The sequence below is a fragment of the Acinonyx jubatus genome, chromosome C1 (assembly GCF_027475565.1).
Source record: "Acinonyx jubatus isolate Ajub_Pintada_27869175 chromosome C1, VMU_Ajub_asm_v1.0, whole genome shotgun sequence".
NCBI classification, from domain to species: domain Eukaryota; kingdom Metazoa; phylum Chordata; class Mammalia; order Carnivora; family Felidae; genus Acinonyx; species Acinonyx jubatus.
In genome coordinates, this window is record NC_069381.1 from 180,588,512 (window position 1) to 180,604,995 (window position 16,484).

At 36.9% G+C, this 16,484-nt stretch overlaps 1 protein-coding gene across 4 annotated transcripts in view; it reads right to left on the minus strand.

Moving 5' to 3' along the window:
* Positions 1 to 4,965: 4,965 nt before the first annotated feature.
* SF3B1 (splicing factor 3b subunit 1) overlaps positions 4,966 to 16,484 on the minus strand; it is a 58,749-nt gene continuing 47,230 nt past the window's right edge. For 3 of the 4 annotated variants that reach the window (XM_027054016.2, XM_015077952.3, XM_053215503.1), the window contains 11 exons: positions 15,976 to 16,121; positions 15,717 to 15,863; positions 15,453 to 15,578; positions 14,513 to 14,734; positions 13,833 to 14,015; positions 13,632 to 13,743; positions 12,027 to 12,147; positions 11,605 to 11,736; positions 10,215 to 10,487; positions 7,616 to 7,832; positions 4,966 to 7,325 (listed from right to left, as the gene is read on the minus strand). In XM_027054016.2, the coding sequence (XP_026909817.1) occupies positions 7,167 to 7,325; positions 7,616 to 7,832; positions 10,215 to 10,487; positions 11,605 to 11,736; positions 12,027 to 12,147; positions 13,632 to 13,743; positions 13,833 to 14,015; positions 14,513 to 14,734; positions 15,453 to 15,578; positions 15,717 to 15,863; positions 15,976 to 16,121 (1,838 nt within the window). In that variant the 3' untranslated portion in view covers positions 4,966 to 7,166. Of the gene's footprint in view, positions 7,326 to 7,615; positions 7,833 to 10,214; positions 10,488 to 11,604; positions 11,737 to 12,026; positions 12,148 to 12,542; positions 12,613 to 13,631; positions 13,744 to 13,832; positions 14,016 to 14,512; positions 14,735 to 15,452; positions 15,579 to 15,716; positions 15,864 to 15,975; positions 16,122 to 16,484 lie in introns of those variants that run through there. The other variant, XR_008295508.1, reaches the window with a different exon arrangement.

The following is a 16,484-nucleotide window of genomic DNA, read 5'->3' on the forward strand; positions in this document are numbered from 1 at the left end:
TCCATCCCAACACTTCGTGTGGAAAATGTCCAGGAAGACTCTCGGTCTGCAAGTCAAATTAGCCATGATCTTTGGAAGGTTTGCTATTTACCATTTCCCCCGGAAATATTCAGAATATTCTAGATATCTTTGTGACATAAAATAATCATTTTTCTAACACCCTCCAGAGCCCCCAAAGTATTAGACTTCTAGGGAAAGAAGCTAACAAGCAAGTAATTTGAAGAACACAAAGCCAGCTTGGTATTGATTCCTTTCACAATTGGCCCATATTCTGCAGTGGTGGGCTAGTGTTGAGGCAATGACCAAAAACCACAGTGTCACAGCGAAGGAGGGAAAAGAAGTGTGTTGGGTGGGGGGAATGATTTAATCAGCCTAAGGGTCTTCTTTGAACTAATTCTGCCCTGAGAACACTTGCTGGATAAACTCCTTATATAAATCTATGCTTTGGATCAAGGAAATGAACCTAGGGATATTAATCTCCCCATACCATGATTCAATTCATGATATTTCCCTACTTTAAAAACTTCAATAAATATTTATGGAATAAATGAATGCTGAAATATTAGTGATTACTCAATGCCTATAAAGTTTAAAGAATGGCCTTGGAAGCTTTCCATAAACTGAAGCCAATATATATTTCATTCATTCATTTGTTCAATAAAGGTGTATGGGGTTCCAAGTAAGGGTGGCACTTTTCTTAGTGGTGGAGATTCCGATATGAACAGACACACCACGTACTTGGACCTCTTTTCTTGAGGCTACATCCAATCTTCCACCATTTATTATCATTAGGGCTGCCCACCCACCCACACTTTCTTAGACACAACCTAAGCTTCCGCTACTTTGTCAATGTTCTTCATCCTTCCCTTGCAACACCATTGAACTCTAACTTTTCCTCAAAAATTAAATTCAAATGCACCTTCCTCAAGCTCCCTCCTAACCACACACTCTCCTCCTTCTCCAACATGAAGGAAACTCTGTCCTCTGAACTCACTGGGAACTTGACCTGCAGCTTTCTTTTGGCATTATCTCCTCTATTAATGTTACTTAGACATTTTCTCCACTATCTTTCAGGGAAAGACCTTTTCAACTGTACTTATAGCAGCTGGTTTAATAATAGTTGGAACTTAGTAAATAGATAAATGTCAAACAAACGAATCAACTACTAAAGTCCTTGTGACTTAAGTTGCAGATACTCTGTTTATACACTTGAGAATACATTTCTCAAATCCCCTTAAAGGTATGATTTCATAAACTCAAAAGCCAAATAGGCCATTTGTTCAAGATTATATTCAATGTGACAAAAATGTAAAACTGCCCATAAGAAAATAAAAATATGTTGGGCTGCATATCTCATGAAAGTAGTTGAGGCAGAATCATGCACCTATCTCCAGAGAAATAAAATTTGAAGAGTGTTCTTCTAACTGCTGAGTGATACCAGTTCTTTCTCAAATAATTTGAAGATTTGAACAGCAAATCTGTACTTTCAAGACTTCAACTGCAGTCAGGCCAACCTCCTAATCCTCTCACTTCTGCTGCACCTGCAGACCAATCCAACCCAGTACCTTCTCCATCTACCTGGGCTGTTAAGCAATACTACAGAATACCCTGCAATACTATCAGGCACTCTTATATCCTTGATGAGTTTCTTCTCTTATGTCCTCAAGAGTTTGTTTCCAAAGTATTTCTTCTCAAGCCACCTACCAGTCTCTGATTTCAGCAATCACAACCGAGCTCTCTTCCCTCATGATAATAAAAACAATATATCAACAGCATTTATTAAGCACTATGCTTAAGCATTTTGCCTTAGAGGCATTATCTCAGTTAATCTTCACAAGGACCACCAATTATTAAAATAGGTGCCATTATCCCTCTTCTACAAATTAGGAAACTGAAGCAGACAGAGGTCAAATAACTTGCCCAAGGTCACAAAGTCACTAAGTGTGAATCCAGGACTTGGATTTATAACTTGGATATGACAAACTCCAGAGCCAACTAGTAAGCCTATACTTTGTTGACTCCTTGTTCTCTTCCTCCCTTGGGACATGGTAAAGGCAGGGAGAGGATTCTTTTTATTATTATTATTATTTTGAGAGGGAGAAAGAGTGCGAGCAGGGGGAGGGGCACAGAGAGAGGGAGAGAGAAATCCCAAGCAGGATCCACATGTCAGCGCAGAGCCTGACATGGGGCTCAAACCCACACCCTGTGAGATCATGACCCAAGCTGAAATCGAGAGTTGGACGCTCAACAAACTGAGCCACCCAGGTGCCCCCAGAGAGAAGATTATTAATAAGCCCTGTGGCTCTGGCCTAGCTCATACTGGCCGCTAGAGAATGACCTCCATCTCTTCGGTCCACAGTTCTCCAACCAGTGTCAACTAGTCAGTAGGAGGAGAAGCAATGTGGATATACATTTGTTAACTGCATTGACCTAACCAGCCTTAGTTCAGGTTGCTATAGCAGAATGTAACAGACACCCTAGACTGGGCGGCTTAAACAAACATTCCTCACAGTTTGGGAGCCTGAGAAGTCCAAGATCAAGGAGCCAGCAAGATCCAGTGTCTGGTGAGGGCAGGCCTGCCTGCTTCCTGGTTAAAGGTGGCCATCTTTTCCTGACAAGGCAGAGGGTAGAGAGAAAGCGTCAGCTCTCACATCTCTTATGAGGGCACCAATCCCATTCACAAGGGCTCCAACCCTAGGACCTAATCACTTCCCAAAGGTTCCATCTCCTAATACCATCCCATTAGGGATTAGTTTCAACATATGAGTCTTAGGGGACACAAGTTTTTAGTCCTCAGCACAGGCTTATTGTTTTAAAAAGCAATTGATTTTACACAAAAACAAAATTTCTTTTGTTCCTTCCCTTTTGATTTCACCTAGGTTTCAGTAATGTACCATCCTGAGAGTATCCTGACCACCTCTTGTGTGTCATAAGGCCCACTTACTTCCATACCTCAATGGGTATTTCCATCTCTTATTAACCATATCCTTACTACATTGGGAACGGAGTGGTCTCCTAGACGATCACTTCTCAAACTTAAATGAATGTATAAATCACCTGAGGATCTTACTAAAATGTAGATGCTCATTCAGTGGGTTTGTGGTGAAGCCTAAAGAAACTCCCAAGTGACACCATGCTGCTGATCTCCAAACTGCACTTTTGAGTAGTGATGCCCTAGATATTTAAGCACATGAATAGTTCTTCCTTGGTGATCCTGTTAGTGCTAGCTGATTTTCCTCCCAAATGTGTAATCACATTTGGTGATCAAAATTATGCTGAGTATGCACTTGCATATTATATATGTAACCTACTATAGATACCAGTGGCTAAACGTCACCAGGTTTTCAAGTGTTTTGAATTTTTTATTCAAGTTTCATTTTCCTCATTTAGGTCTAATTGTGAAGTAGCAGTAAAACTGTTTAAATTTTGCTTTGATAGGCCCTGGGCAATTTTTCATGACTACATTCCACCACAGTCTTCTTTATGGACTCAGGGAAAGATGTTCTCTTCCTGTCCAAGAAAACCCATCTGCGTCCTGACTTCCACCTCTTTCCACAAGAAACTCAGTTATCTGTTTTTTCTTGTTCATCAGCCCCCTTCTGTCTTATAGTTCCAAATTTTTCTATAGTAACACTGACAGAAAACTTTCCTAAAAATACACTATTTAAAAAAAGAGTAATTTCGCAAAATTTTAATTGCTAGATTTCGGTGGAGGATACACTGACAGGTGTTCATTGTACCACTCTTCCAACTTTTCTCAATATTTGAAATTTTAAAGTTTAGAGCAGTTAGACACAGAAACAATGAACAATTTTTCCTATTTGTGAGTTTCTGGCCCAGGACAAACGTATTCCAGGGTAAGACTTCAGACTATAGATCTCCTTCAGTTTCTCATTCACTAACTTATTACAAATCTCCTTCCAAAAAAAAATGTATTAGGCCATTAAAAAAAAAAAAAAGCTTATGTCCAACATGATACATAAGCATATTCTTTCATAGTCTCTTTAGATTATAAACTATTAAGAACTTTTAAGTTTTCCTAGAATGAACACTAGAAATGTCGCTGACCTACACTCCCTATAGTTTACTTACTCCCTCCTGCCTATAAACCTTGACTGCCTTGCAAATCTAAATTCTCTATCATATCACCTTAAAATCTATGGCTTCATATCCATCTCTTTTAAAAAGGGAAAAGGCTCCATTCCCTGCCTGGCCTCTTTCTCCCAACAGGTGACAAGCTGGGCCTTGAACAACTGCATTCCAAGTAGAACACTGAGCCACTGGCACTCTTGCCCCTGCACTCCACACTTGGCTCCACCTGGACCACAAGCTGCTCTGAGGACCTGAGGTCAGTTGGCATCTTACATGCTTTCATCTTGCTTTCCCCAACACCGGTGTGGCACTTAACCCAAGGTAGGTGTTTAAGTATTTGTGAAATAGTATTTCTAGTCACTTCCTAGGCAAATGCTGCCCAAAATGAAAATGCTTTATACATCATGCTTTAATTTTATCACACGAATCCTGTTTAAACAAGTCTGAATGGTTCTCAACCTAGGGAAATCTTGCCCTGCAAGGGACACGAGGCATGATCTGGAGGCATTTTTAGTTGTCACAACTGGGGTGGGTGCTACTGGCATCTGTCAGGACAGGATCCCTACAATGAAAAGGTTATCTGACCTAAAATGTCAGTATGCCAAAACTGAAAAATTGTAATAGCTGTTTCTATTTCCTTTAACCTAAGGGATTTAAGAAGCACTAGAAACCAAAGAGTCAAGCAATTAAACCCATAGATAGGGTGGCACTATTGTTTTCAGTTTCTTAATTTAAAGAAAAAGTTCTTGATTTTTCATTATGAAGTTCCCTTTTCTGGAAAACCACCCAAAGAGCAATATTATTTAAATGGCACAACCACAACACTGTAGTGCAACAACGATAGTCAACTAAGATTAAAAACTGGTCTAAGACTTTAGATATAATAAGTTTTATTCATCTGGTGGTACTTGATGCTCACAGGGCACCGTACAACAAATTTTAAAAATACAATATGAAAAAATTGAACAGCCAAAGAGATCAATTCCATTAGAGGGCCCACAGAAAAACCAACAAAAGCCCACAGAAAAACCCACCCACTGTCATCCCTTAAGAACATTTTCTTCCTGCTTAAGTTTGGCTTTAAGAAACACCAAAAGAAAGTGAGAAAGTCTTTGAACGAGTTAAAACTTCACATAGCGTCTTTCACATGAGTGTATCACAAAATGCTTTCCTTATTCAACAAGCATATAAAATTATCCAAACACCTATGAGCCTCTATTTGGTCCCATCCTTTAAGGTCATAGCTGTATTTCCCTCACCTGCCTTCAAATGATTTGCATCAGTAAAAGTCATATAAAGTGGTCTCTTTTGCTCCATTTTGCCACTACAAAGCAGATATGTTTTCCATAAACAGGAAGGGCCCAAGAAAATTGAAGTTACCCAACTTCTTGAGGTGAAAATACAACTAAATTTTTCCAAGACCAGTTTAAAACCAAATTCTGGCTTCAAAACCATTTTCTGCAATTTTCATGATTAGAAATTACTGAAGGTCATTTGACATAAACTACAAGGAATAGTAAGATGTAAAGTTATAATGGGGGCTACTGTTACAAAAACTTCAAAGAATAAAAAGATCTGGAAAATTGTGTTCTAGGACACGCTGACATGTTGTCACAATGTTACACAAGGAACAATAAGGAGTTACAACTTCTGCCTGAAGAGTCCTTTACTGCTATTCATTTTGTAAAAGTCAGCCAATTACAAACTGTCATGTAAGCCTCCAACACAGGAAGCACTAAGTGTTAACGGTTGGAGGCACAAACTCCTTAGTCACAGTGTAACAGTTTTACTTAAAGTAGCAGAGCCATCCCATGCATACTCTGCTGTAGAATCTCATTTCCCATTCGAGTTCACCAAAGTACTAAAATAAGGAGGCAAAACTGCTATGGGTAGTCAAAGTACTAAAATGAAGAAATTTTTGGTCGGATTTCTGGGAAAAGCTGAAAATATATTTAAAGTAGTTGCCAAAATATGGTAAGCACTACCTTAATGCTTAGTTCCTCTAAAATTAAATGGTGTTCCAACTTATGCTTAACATCTATAGATCTAAGCAAACCTAGACATTTTAGCTGCTGCAATTGTGTAATAACACAGTACGTAATACGCAACTAGATGTGTCTCCCCTTTTCCATTATACTGCATTTCTTAAGGGCAAGGGGCAGGTCAAAAGCACCTTTGCATCCCCTACACTAAGCACAGTGGCTGGTATACAGTTTAAGTGTTCAACAAGTATTTACTGAATACATTGTTGAGTACTGGCTTATGACATGGGAAAGAGCCCAAAGATTGTCTTATTCTATTAGCAATACTTAAGTAGAAAGCAGTTTCAAAGTAGATACCTTACCCACTTTCTAAACACAGACTCAAGAGTTAGATATGACTTAAATCATTTCTCCTAAACATGTTCATAAAGCATTTTGAGAAATCAAGAGATGAAAGGCGCTATGTAAGTGCAAAATATTATTACTCAATACAGGTTAGCAAAGATGCTATATTCTCTATGGTGATAGAACAGTTGTGCTAGTTTGAGGTGAACACCCCCAAAGCTACTACTCTTCTTGATGTCATTATCAACAGAACAATGGAATTGGACAAAGATGCCATCACTTTATATAGTTTATATTCTGCTAACTACTTTCTATAAACCAGGTAACAGAAAATAAAATTAAGCCACTTACTCTACACAAACCAATACTTTATCAAAGTTCCGCATTTTACAAGTCATGTTCAAAAAACACACACAAGTTAGCATTTTGTACACAAATGTTTATTTCTCAATTAAACATTCCCTTTAAACACAAGGAATGAATTCTAAATTTTCATAAAGATGAATTAAAAATGAAATCCCTCCAGTATAGTGTGTGTAATCGCTGTGTTCTTGGTCACTACTGGCATTTACTGTTTAACATCAAAAACAAAGACAGGTTATTTAAAAATCATGCTACTGGATTTCTAGCTCTTCCTCTATGACCAGTTCTACACTGATCTGCAATGTTTAAAAGTTTACATCACCAAATCGAAGCAAGTTTAAGAGGTGAAACAGCTGTGCATTAAACACAAAATAAACAATAAAGTTATAAGATATAGTCAAGTTCATAACGAATATAGGTGTTCTTATCATCATTGTAGATTCTTGGGTAATGTGCTATGAGAGCATCCTGTGAACCAATGTAGATGGAGTTGTAAATTTTCCAATACACGTCTCTGACTTTCCGGGCTGGGTGAAACAAACCCTAGAGTAATTAGAAGGTTATATTATTTCAATTTTCAGTAACATATATAACCTTAGCACAACTAACCAACAAACCATAAAGACGGGATTCCAAACATTTCTCTTTAAGAGAAAAAAACCTGACAAAGGCACAAAATTGCAACAAGCTAAGACAAAATCTAATCTCTTCTCCCCCCACAACTGTTTTCCCATATGGTACAAACTAGCCTACTCATAATTAAGAACAGTGACTTAATTCAACTAAATTATTTTTTTTTTCATGGAGTAACCTTTTAAAAATCTTAACCTTACCTGTAAACAATACTGTAACATTCTACATGGTCCAATAGCAACTCTCAGGCCCTCCAGGGCTCCCATAACTGCTTGAATTACATGGGGCGATGTCTCAAACACATTGGGCCATACATAGTTCAACAAGTGATTCAGTGAATCTTCACAACCAAATCCATAAACCCCAAGTGACATGTGTTGCACCACTGCACTAGCCGTCTGTCTGTGTACAAGGTCCCTGTAGCAGGTGGAAAAAGAAAAACCCTCTTGTTAAAATGGTCTTAGTTTTACAGGAAACACTTACCTGTCCTAATTAGAAACTAAATTACAAATTTGGTGCAGGGAACAAATGCAAACATCTCATACTTTATGTACCTGATATAAAATGCCTTTAGAATATACAACATTCTGTATCAGATTCAGGATTCCCCTTGAGAATTTTTACTTTAATGACGCAAACTTCACTGTGGCTCAAAAATAAGTAATTCCCAATTAACCTTTGAAAGGAATATGAGCAAGAGAGCCCTGTGCAGTGCATTTTTAGTATGCTACTAAAGAGGGGATACGTGACTCTTAGATATGAATAACAGTTATCTCATTTTAAACTCTTATCAATTTAATAGACTTGAAAAGTGATTCAACACTGCTATATAAGAGACAACTAAATTAAAATTAAAACCCTTCCCTTGTAAATTTTAAGTTTCATTCAAAAATGCAATTTGGGGAGAAGGACCAAAAATTTTTTCAAACCAAGAGAGTAAGAATTCTATCATCTTCCATGTTAACTGAATTTATGACAAATCATGGAGTTATTTATTCTACAGTGACTCAGCTGGGAAAAACATCAGATAAGTTGGTGATGAGTATAAACAACAAGTTCATACACTTTGCCCTCAAAGGTAACAACACCTTAAAGATAGAAGAAAAAACACTGAACTTGCTAGCATCCTTATTTCTTACTTACTATAACAACACTTAATCAAGTACACTTTATAGTAAAGCAGCATTCCTCATTAATCAATTTCCCAAAGGTATTTGTTTCTTTTCATTTGGAAGTTTTTGACAAGTTACACCTCAACTTAATAGTACACAGAGGGGTGCGTGGGTGGCTCAGTCAGTTTAGTGGCCAACTTCGGATCAGGTCAGGATCTCCCAGTTCATGGGTTCGTGCCCCGTGTTGGGCTCCAGAGCCTGGAGCCTGCTTCAGCAGGCAGCCTCTCCTTGCCCCTCCCCCACTCATGCTTTGTCTCTCAAAAGTAAATAAACATTTAAAAAATTTAAGAAAAAAATAGTACATAGAATATAAATTTTAACTGCAGGTCACATACTTTGATGGCTGCACTCTGATGGTCAGGCACACCTCACTGAGGAATATGGAACAATATGCTTCTGATTTACTGGGCCCCAGGTGGCTAGACTTTTACAGAACCTGATTCTTAGTCTGTCTCTATGTCTTGCATGCATTTATACCTTGTTGGTAACTTGTTGATCCTGTTAAGCCTCCCTTTTGGAACGTCATGAATAAGTAACTTTAATGTGTACACAAAACTAATTGAATTGTTTCTAATTTGGATACCTTATCTTTCTTGAAAAATAAAGAGCTAATACAGTCATTTCCCTTACAACTTGGGACTTTTTTGTTTATTTATTTTGAGAAAGAGAGAGAAAGGGGAGGGGGAAGTAGAGAGAGAATCCCAAGCACGCTCTGAGCTGTCAGTACAGAGCCCGACATGGGGCTTGAACTCATGAACCGAGAGATCATGGACTGAGCCAAAGAACAAAAATCAGATGTTCATGTGACTGAGCTACCCAAGCACCCCTTCCCTTACTACCTGGACCCTGAACCTTTCTTTACATGAATTACTTTGGTGTTTAAAGCTGTATGTCGGTCCAGATAGTTAAAGATATCAGGAATCTATCAAATAACTCAAGCAGTCCTGTATCAGTGGTCAATGTCTGAATAACTGGGGGCCTAAAATGGGAATAATATAACTATGTTCAGTAGTTACAAAGCCTAATAATAATCTTTGCTTCGCATGCACTAATAAAAAGCTAAACAAATCAGGTCTCTTTGCCACACCAATAAGCTCATGCTCCAACTATATTTGACTTTAATTAATTTCTTTCCTTGTCCTTTATTTTAGAGAGAGAGTACACACCTGGGGAAGAGGAGCAAGGGGAGAGAGAATCCCGAGCAGGCACCACGCTAAGCGTGGATTTGCAGTTTGATCATCACATGATCCTGGGATCATGACTTGAGCTGAAATCAAGAGTTGGATGCTCAACCAACTGAACTGCCCCTGCACCCCATGACTTCAATTAATTTTTAAAACAAAAGTTTACCAATCACTGCTTTTCAAAACGTATTTAGTCTAAATACATGAAAGGGGGGCTTAAAAGGGGAGGGAGCACCTAAAAAAGAAAATTTGGGGATCCACTATAGCATAAATGTTATTTGGAGAGAATGGTCATGTTCACTTCCATAAAAATTCAGTCTCATATTCCCCCTTCTTTAACTGCATCACTAACAAATAGGTCACATAATAATTATTTCAGTAAGTTCTAAAATAAAGGAAGAATTCTAACTATTTCTTTCTTGCATTTAATTCAGGTCACTTACCTATCCATTAAAGCATCTTCAAGTAACGGTGTTACAGCATAAATGTAGTCCTTTCCCATTTCACCAATATATTCAAACAAGAAGGAAAGTGATTTTAAGACTCCATTTTGGACATTCAGCTCAGGAACTCTGTATTCATTCATTAAGGCAGGTAGTACTGTGAAGGGTGAACACGTTTCGGCAACAATAGCTATCGCTACAGTGGTACAAACTCTGTTCTGCCTTTCCTGAACTTTGAGGTTGTTTAAGAGTGTAGCCAATACATCATGAGGACTGAAAAAAATAAATGTGTCAGCAATCTGTCAGATTGTAAGTCAAATTTTGGAAAGAAAAAAATGTAAAGGAATAAAACTTTATGGTAAATAATTATTGGCAACTTTGTAATTTTATTATTAAATACAATAATGTCACTTAGCACTGGTACTTATTTCCACTTAAAAACTTCATCAAATTAAAATATATGTTGAAGAAAAAAATTCAAATGGTTAGTAATTTTCAAATGTAATTTTTAGTCTTTAGTGAACTTCCTAAAACATAAAGAAGTTTTAGACTGAACAATTCTAGACTGGTCAAAACATGGCCACCAGAGCTAGGCACAGTATCCTAACTGTGGTCTCTCATGCCTCAATACATAATCTACCTTTCTTTTCTTGCCTTCCCGCCCACACACCTTTGTAACATCTATTCACTAAGCATTTATTTCACCACAGACACTGAAGCTAAAAAAGCACAAAAGCTATTCATTGCAAAAATCTTAACTATACCACCGCTGAAATAAATTACTCTACTACTGCTACCAAAAGACAGGGAGGGGGTAAGGAGACTCTAATTAATCTGGGTTTTATTATGTTGTATTGCTTAAAATTATTTTGTTATTAAACCACATGTATGGGTGGTATCTCATTTTGTACAATGACTACTTCTTCTAGTTTGGTTCTGATGAGATGAGCAAATAACCACAAATTATCTACTAGTTATAATTTCAGTTGTCTGTGGATTCGCTTTAGAAAAATATTTTAAAAACACAAAGTATTAACATGAGACCTAAATTATGCTCATTGTTTTATTAAGAACTGCCCTTAATATTTTAAACAATACCTGAAAGGGACCAGCTAAAATCTGAAATTATTCTAAAGATGGTACTGTTTTCCTTTCTGAAAATACCTGAGGTGTGATTAAAATAAATTTTAAAACTCTCCATACATTTTAGTTCAATTTAAAATTTAAGAAAACATTTCAAAAACTGGAGGTCAGTGTTAAACGATATGCTTTCTCACCTGCATTATTCACACCACACTTTTAGAGATTACTACAGAAATAAAAGCATTTTTCAACACAGTGGGTTTATTACAAAATTAAAAATACATACATAAAAGTAAGTAATACTCACCCAATGGCCTTTGCAATGTAACCAAATGTGTTGACTGTGGCTCTACGAATAGCTTTTTTGTGAGCTTTTAAGAGCTCCAGAAGCTCAAAACAAATCCTCATCCATTCTCTCGCAGACACATACTCAGCTCCCCTAATTTAAAAAGAAAAAAGTTAATTCTGGTAATAAGAAATTTTAGAAGGTAAACTTGCAAATTCAGTTCTCAAAACATGACTATCTACTCAGTTTAAGCAGTAATCTTAAAAATTATATTGACACCTCTAATCACCATCTCAAATTGAAATTTCACAGAACATTTCACTGGATAGCCTTACCATATATGTTTGTATTAGCAACATTAAGCATATTTGCAAAGTGAATAAAAAAGTAGCTAAACGTAAAAACCGATACTGTTCATAAAAATGTTTAGGCAATCTGCTTACCTGTCAGCAATACGTCCAACAAGATCAATACAATTCTCTTGTACTTTTTCATGCCTGTTCTTTAAGATGGGGGTGAGTCTAGGCAGGAGATCTTTAATTGGTGGGGTCATCTTATGCATACCTATTTAATAGAAGTCAACACACTATCAATAAACATTTGAACTATAATTTGTTCATTTTACCTTTTACTTAGCAACGTAATATAGATGACTAGGCATAAATATAAACTTACAGCTGCCTATGGAAAGAAAAAGCCCCATATTCTGACCAGACTCAGAATTGTTTTTAACTTTTTATTAACAACTTCTGATTATGCATAGAAATGAAAAGAAATTAGTGAAGTGATTTAAAAAATGATGGATACTCAACAACAGAAGAGTTTTATTTGGTTCTGAAATGTATTTGTACACTCATATTTAAATATGGGGACAGTTTATGTTCCGGCCATACACAACAATATAAGCCAGAGGCAGACATGTAAATTAAAGCAAAATTTTCCAGAAAGGGCCCCCTTACCCTTTAACTGCAAAACAAACAGATCTCCAGTCTCCCTGCAATGCAGGGCATACTTGGATGGTATTTACACCTATGAAGAGAGAAAAAAGGAGGCAGCTGGCAGGGGCTCTTGCTCTAACTAGAACTGCTTGTTCTGATTCTCTCTCCATTGCTTTTCCCATGTTTCCCTGACCAACAATATGGTTTACAACTCCCTGCAAACCAGAGTCCCTTAAGTGGCCAAGTAACTGATTTTTGGCAAGTAGCTATCTTCAGGTATAGAAGACAGGGCTAAATTGAGGATTACATGTCAACGCAATGGTTCAAAGATCTCCTATACTGCATAAAAACCCTTTACTAAAATGAGAAAAACAGTGGCTATCAGTCAGCTATTCTGACCTCCTGCTAGGTTATTTTGGCTCTTCTTAACCATACAGAAGTTACTTTTGCAGAAGTCATGTTCAACTACAGTAAACATTAAAGAGAAGAGACCATTTGTTTGCTACATCATAATTTTCTTAAATAATGAAAGCTTTGCTCTCCATACCCAAGGGGACATTTGTAATGTACTTGTGTTTTGCTTTGGGTTAGAAAACTGAATGGATAAAGAATTGGATATAAATAAAAATGAGACAACAACTTGATAAATCCACTTTTCTCTCTGGTTATGTTCCTGAAACATGACAGCAAACAGAAAAACCTGCCATAATCATTTATTAATTCAAGGGTAAAGAAATATACAATATTTCGTCTCCTAAAACTAAAACTTCAGCATTGTTTCCTCACACCCTTCAAATACGTTTCAGGTGAGACACTGTTTTTATTAGGATTCTCTATTCCATGACTTCAAAGTTTTTTGAGTTGGTAACTATTCTCACCTCTCTTTACAGGTCCTAAACTTGCCCTCTTTTCTGTTTAAAGTACAATATAAATGAGTTTTAGGAAACAACTTTCGTGACATCCTGACTTAACTATGATTTTGAAGTGCTTAAAACCATGTATCAGAAATCATTACTCAATTCCTAAATGTGATTCTGTATCTTACTTTCAAAAAAACAAACTTAAAAAAACAAAATAAAAAAATTCTTTCATGACCAGCAAATTCCATACCTATTACATTTACAATGGCCTTCAATGCTCCAAGAATGCTGCCCAATACTTCAGGGTACTCTTCACCCAAATACTCATACAAAACAACACCCAAGTGCCCCATCAATTTTTCCTGTAATAATTAAAAAAAAAAAAGTTAAAATGTTACTATTCACATGGAACTATTTGGTGGGAAAATAAGAATCTGATAGAAAAGTTTACCTCTTGACAAGTCTTCATGACAACAGCAGTTCGAGAAATCAAGTCAGCTGCCTGTTGCCTAACTTTTGCTGATTTGTTATTTAAACGCCACAAAACTGTACCACAGATCTGAGGCAAGTAAGGTTTGACTCGTTTGCCAAGAGCATTGACCACTGTGCCAAACCCATTCAACATTACAGAGTCCTAAAAAAAGAAAAGCTACGTTAAATTTAAAAACTACATTCATTGAGACTACAATTCAGTTTGTGCCCGAATAGTTTAAATATACTAATATTCAGAGGTGCCTGGGTGGCTCAGTCGGTTCAGCGTCCGACTTCGGTTCAGGTCGTGACCTCATGGTTCGTGGGATCAGGCCCTGTGTTGGGCTCTGTGCTGATAACTCAGAGCCTGGAGCCTGCTTCAGATTCTGTGTCTCCCTCTCTCTCTGCCCCTTCTCTACTTGTACTTTCTCTCTCTCTCTCAAAAAAATAAAACATTAAAACAAATTTTAAATATACTAAGATTAATTTAACAAAATCAAATCTAAAAAATTTAAATCATAGACAACTGAAATGAGAACATGAGCATTTTTAAAATTTCAAATTCAATTACTTTTCAGTGATAATTATTTGGTTGAAAAGTAATGTGTTTTACAAATATAAAGGTCAGCAGCAATTTGTTGCAATAATCTGTATCATTACCTCTGTAGTCTGTTCTTGGAAAGCATAAAGAATACCATCAATCAACTGTTCTTCAAGTTTATGATCAATATCTGCTGCTCCCAAGTTGCCCATAATTTTCTCAATTGTCTCCATCACCATTTTTCTGTACTGTTCAGCTTCATCCTTCAGATCATCCACAATCCTGGAAATAATTTCTGCTGCACCTACTTTGTTTGCCAATTCCACAGTAGTATCAACTAACTAAAGACAGGAGGAAAGAAACCTTTTAGGTATTATCCAAGCCAGCAAGTAGGCTGAGAACAGTTAATTCCGGTTTCAAAAACTTTTAAGAGAAAGGTAACCCAAAAAACATAAATGTGAGAGTAAGTCAAAATGATTTAAGGTAAGATTGTACTCATGTTTCACCTAGCCCAGATTAAGTATTTCTTTTAACTAGACAAAGACATTAATTCATAGTTGAGTATTTATCCTAGAATGCAAAATCAAAATGGAAGTTAATTAGCTGACTAAATACATCTCCTTTTATAATCAAGCACATATTTTGAGACCAGGGCAAAAACAATGTTTAATATTCATTCAAATTAACTAAAGAATTAGTTGAAAACATTATTTAAAAATATTTTCTTCAGTAGGTTCCATGACCAATATGAAGCTACAACTCACAACCCTGAGATCAAGAGTCATATGCTCTACCAACTGAGCCAGCCAGGCACCCTTTGAAAATATGTTTTACGGGGGTCTGAGTGGCTCAGTTAAGTGTCTGACTCTTGATTTTGGCTCAGGTCATGACCTCACGTTCCTGAGATAGAGCCCCTTAAACCCCATGGTGGGCTCTGTGCTGGGTGTGGAACCTGCTTAAGATTCTCTCTTCCTTTTCCTCTGCCCCTCCCCAACTAATGCTCACTCTCAAAAAAAAAAAAAAAAAAAAGATAAAATATTTTTTACAATGGAAGTTTACCTGTCGGTAATTTCTTCTATCCAAAGCCATTCTGTGTTGCCAGAAGTGTTTAAAAAAAGGAGGAAGAATCTCTGTTTTAATGTAGTTTGCTTCTACACCATCTGTTCCACAACACTGCTTTACCACCTAAAAGATTAAAAAATAGTAGTAAATACAGTCTTGGTTTAACAATAGTTAAATAGTTTTGGGCTTTAACATTCTCTGAACCATGAAACACACCCAATTTACGTGAACCAATCCGTGACAACAATTTGGAATACTTACCTTCAGCACAATTTTCTTCATTTCTTCATCAGGTGACTGAAATTCTCGAATAAGGATTAACATCACTTCTCTAGTATAGTAGTTGGCATATTCTGCATCCATAAGAGGAATAAGATAGCCAATAGCCTTTAAGAAAGCAGCCAGACCCTATTTTAAAGTAAAAAAAATATGTATACTTAGTAAGTTAGATTTAATTGCCTTAACTTCAATGAGTGGAAATGAAAAGAAAAATAAAATCTATCTGGTGAACCAAACCTACCTTTCCTCTGTGTTGACGGATACCCTTCCATAGAGGCTTTAACACAGAATCAAAAGATTCGATACCATAAGGAGTTGCTGCTTCAGCCAAGGCAGCAATGGCCAAAGCACTAATGGTCCGAACTTTCTGTTGCTCATCCACAAGACCTAGAAAAAACCAAACACAGTTTGTAACTAAGTGACATTACTTAATTTTCACAAGCTCATTATTTAGTCAAAATGAAGAATCTGTTCATACTAGACAAAATCAGACAAAAGCCAATATGAACCAAAGCCTATTGGCAGATAACGTAATAAACCCCATCACAAATTATGTGGGGTTTTTGTAGGTACAACCCTTCCATTTATCTCTCCAAATCAGTAGCCCAAATTTCAGGACACCTATTTTACAAAAGATGAAGTAATGGGGCGCCTGGGTGGTTCAGTCGGTTAAGCATCTGACTTTGGCTCAGGTTATGACCTCACTGCTCATCTTGAGTTCAAGCCCTGCATCGGGCTCTATGCTGGCAG